Below are 4,373 nucleotides of genomic sequence, written 5' to 3' on the forward strand. Positions count from 1 at the left end.
GTGTGTTCAGTACGTTATAAAGCAGCAGTTAGATAGATGTCAGTGTGTTCAGTACTTTATTAAGCAGCAGATAGATAGATGTCAGTGTGTTCAGTACTTTATAAAGCAGCAGATAGATAGATGTCAGTGTGTTCAGTACTTTATAAAGCAGAAGATAGATAGATGTCAGTGTGTTCAGTACTTTATAAAGCAGCAGATAGATAGATGTCAGTGTGTTCAGTACTTTATAAAGCAGCAGATAGATAGATGTCAGTGTGTTCAGTACTTTATAAAGCAGCAGTTAGATAGATGTCAGTGTGTTCAGTACTTTATAAAGCAGCAGATAGATGTCAGTGTGTTCAGTACTTTATAAAGCAGCAGTTAGATAGATGTCAGTGTGTTCAGTACTTTATAAAGCAGCAGATAGATAGATGTCAGTGTGTTCAGTACTTTATAAAGCAGCAGTTAGATAGATGTCAGTGTGTTCAGTACTTTATAAAGCAGCAGATAGATGTCAGTGTGTTCAGTACTTTATAAAGCAGCAGATAGATGTCAGTGTGTTCAGTACTTTATAAAGCAGCAGATAGATGTCAGTGTGTTCAGTACTTTATAAAGCAGCAGATAGATGTCAGTGTGTTCAGTATTTTATAAAGCAGCAGATAGATAGATGTCAGTGTGTTCAGTATTTTATAAAGCAGCAGTTAGATAGATGTCAGTGTGTTCAGTACTTTATAAAGCAGCAGTTAGATAGATGTCAGTGTGTTCAGTACTTTATAAAGCAGCAGTTAGATAGATGTCAGTGTGTTCAGTACTTTATAAAGCAGCAGATAGATAGATGTCAGTGTGTTCAGTACTTTATAAAGCAGCAGTTAGATAGATGTCAGTGTGTTCAGTACTTTATAAAGCAGCAGTTAGATAGATGTCAGTGTGTTCAGTACTTTATAAAGCAGCAGTTAGATAGATGTCAGTGTGTTCAGTACTTTATAAAGCAGCAGTTAGATAGATGTCAGTGTGTTCATCATAACATTTAGTGTTCAGTGATCACTGCTTTGTGTGTTTACAGTGCTAAGGCTGCTGCTGACATTGACCTGATGGAGATGTTTCCTCTTCTGTTTTTCGGTGTCTACGGGTTTGTCAGACGCTTTGGCTGGGCTGAACGAGTCACCCTGAAGAAGATGTTTGATGATGCCCTGGGTGAACCCTCCATTCAGCCCCCCGCCCCAAACAGTCCCAGAGCTTCTAGCTCTGATGGGGCCCTGACGGGGCCCCCCGCCCCAAACAGTCCCAGAGCTTCTAGCTCTGATGGGGCCCTGACGGGGCCCCCCGCCCCAAACAGTCCCAGAGCTTCTAGCTCTGATGGGGCCCTGATGGGGCCCCCCGGCCCAAAAAGACTCAAGAAATCCACATAATGTAGACGTCCTTTAACTCAACTCTGACAGTACAGATATCCTACATTAATGACAGGAGAGGCCCGGGGGCAACATGCGGCCCCCACTTTCACTTAATGCGGCCCTCACCTTCACTTAATGTGGCCCTCACCTTCACTTAATGCGGCCCTCACCTTCACTTAATGCGGCCCTCACCTTCACTTAATGCGGCCCTCACCTTCACTTAATGTGGCCCTCACCTTCACTTAATGCGGCCCTCACCTTCACTTAATGCGGCCCTCACCTTCACTTAATGCGGCCCTCACCTTCACTTAATGCGGCCCTCACCTTCACTTAATGCGGCCCTCACCTTCACTTAATGCGGCCCGCAGGTTAAAATCAGAATAGTGATATATTATTGATTTCAGCTGTTATGATTCCAAACATGCAAATGTGGCAAGGTGGAAATAACAATTATTATTTTTAGAGCCGACTACGCCACCTGGAGGATAATAGAGCCCAGGAACTCAAGTAACACTTCTAAACAGGTTCTTATATACCAGGGTTGAGCAGAGTAAAACAATAAGAGCAAGGGTGCAATAAAACAAGTTTATTGCCAAATTGTACAAAATTATAAAAACAGAAATATCAGGCAGTCACAGTCCTACTCTTAACAATGTCCGTATGGTCCCGGTTTAGGAGTAGAGCACAGTCCATATAGTCCGTATAGTTTCTCCTCTTCTTCTCCTCTTCTCCCAGGGGTCTCCTTTAAGGATCAATAAAATAATTCACGTAAATTAAACTATCCCACAATGGCCTACTGTCACAACACTAAAATCACTGCACACAAAAATAAAAGCTACAAAGTATTAAGGTTAACAGTATATAAAAGCGTGCAACAAATAATAACCCAGGCCAGGGTACTGTTCACGATGAATTAAAAATGTCCCCAAATTGGAGCCTTCATGTGGGACTGAAATAAACTAATAACATGCAACAGACTAAAATAATGGGTTTACAACAGCACTACAGGTACACACACTGTGCACACGCCGTTTAGCATCACAAGAGGGGTACTTAGCTTTTAAGAGGGGCAAGTCGTGACTTGGCCTAGCTCCATAAAGAACCTCTCACTCCGCTATACAGCTCCGAGATGAGGTTCTATGTCGTTCTCATCCAGAATCGGTGGAACGTCCGCCAAGGCTCCGCTGTTTACCCTTTTGTATACGTCGTATCCCAAAACTAATGGTAGATTCAAAACCACAAAACCTCATCTCGGAGCTGTATAGCGGAGTGAGAGGTTCTTTATGGAGCTAGACTTGGCTAGCCTGACACTCAGCCTGAATTTTCATTTCGTTTCACTCCATTATTCAGTCTGAAAGCCCTCTCAATGCAGCGGAGTTCTGAGATGGGGGCGTGGCCAAAGTGGGACTCCACTATGAGCCAACGCGCTTGGTTCATACTGGATTGTCCCGATCCCGATTCGTCGGTCAGATTTTCAACCGAGCAACACCCGCCTTCGAAAGCGTCACCAGACCCTGAATGCTAGGCAAAGGATTCAGGGGGTGGAGCCAGGCTAAGACTTGGCCCCTCTGCTGAGTTGATTCGGCTTCCCCTCTTTGACTTCAGCCTCTCGTGGATAAAACGGTACCGTCTGCATACGGCCGTCCAACCCGACTGCTGCCTCTCTTCCTTGGCTGCACCGATGCTCTGTTGGAACGTGTCGTTTTGGCTGTGTGTCGCTTATTCCACGCTTCCCAAGCATTCGTGGCGTGCTGTGGCGTCCTGTGCTGTGTGTGCTGTATTGTCCTGTGCTGTGCGTGCTGTGGCATTCTGTTCCGTGGCGTTTCTGTCTCGCCCTGTGCTGAGTGGCCTTAAACTTGAACCTGTGTCTGCCCGCACCGCTGCCTCTGATCACCATTAATTGCTCCGCTGATCCGCCCTTGTTGCCATGGGAACTGTTCTTGGGGCAGTAACAGAGTACAGATTGCGACTCAAACATATACACTCAATGTATAAAATAAATGATAACGCACAGATGCACGCAACTTATAAAATAAATGATAAACAATGTAGTTACAAAACTGACCCCATCACACAAACATGTCCCGCTTTAATTACTTCAGTCTATATTAGTAGATTAATGACTAGTATTCAAATGTTATTGTCTTTTTTATGTCCAATGTGTTTGTATTTAAGTTCATAAAGTTAACATAAGTATAACTAAATGCATTTGAAATTAAATAAAAAGGTTACTTTTCATGATTCCAATTGAAAAATAGCCTAAAAGAAATCTGGATTCCAATTAAAAAATAGCAGATCTACAAGCTCAAAACGTGTCGCAGTGCGACACGTTTTGAGCTTGTAGATCTGCTATTCTTGCTACTTTTGTGTGACATAGAATGGCGAAGTACGACATTAATTTACGAAAAAAGTTAAAATACAGAGATAAGAGGTGTCTGCCTGACAGTATATGTAATGTGTCCCTCTGGAGTGAGTGTGTAAATATAGTGTAAATATAATGTAATGTATAGTGTCCCTCTAGTTACATCATCAAAGTTGCATCACCTCTGATCTAAAGGTCTCAATAAAAGAGCAGGGACACCAAATACAACCAGTGTAGTTGTGATTGTATGTGAATTGTATATGAACTACACATTATATTTTACATACTTTATGAGCTATAAACATGTACATGAGTCCTAAGTTGGGCTGAGATGTGATGCTGGAGACACTGAGGTTTACTTTGTCAGAACAGGACCAACATTTATACCTTAATTCATCAATTCTATTTGTTTAATGTTTTATAATGAATAAGCAGAACATTTACTGTATGACAGCCCTGAATTAAATAAAGAATGATAAATAAATAATGTTGTGTCTTCACTGTCTGTCATGTAGACTGAGACTCTACATTCAATATTCATGCTGTCAGGTGGTAACCTTGTATGTACTAAACCTTTACTTTTTTATTGTTTTAAAAACATTTTTAAAATAGTTAAAATAGCAGATCTACAAGCTCACAAC

At 41.9% G+C, this 4,373-nt stretch overlaps 1 protein-coding gene across 1 annotated transcript in view; it reads left to right on the forward strand.

The window, feature by feature from the left end:
* LOC308086076 (uncharacterized protein) overlaps positions 1–3,570 on the forward strand; it is a 14,313-nt gene extending 10,743 nt beyond the window's left edge. The window contains exon 11 of the mRNA XM_080429436.1: positions 1,043–3,570. Within this exon, the coding sequence (XP_080285562.1) occupies positions 1,043–1,388 (346 nt within the window). The 3' untranslated portion in view covers positions 1,389–3,570. The remainder of the gene's footprint in view (positions 1–1,042) is intronic.
* The last annotated feature ends 803 nt before the right edge of the window (positions 3,571–4,373 follow it).

This window comes from Gymnoscopelus braueri (assembly GCF_963280865.1).
Source record: "Gymnoscopelus braueri genome assembly, chromosome: 5".
Classification (NCBI taxonomy): Eukaryota; Metazoa; Chordata; class Actinopteri; order Myctophiformes; family Myctophidae; genus Gymnoscopelus; species Gymnoscopelus braueri.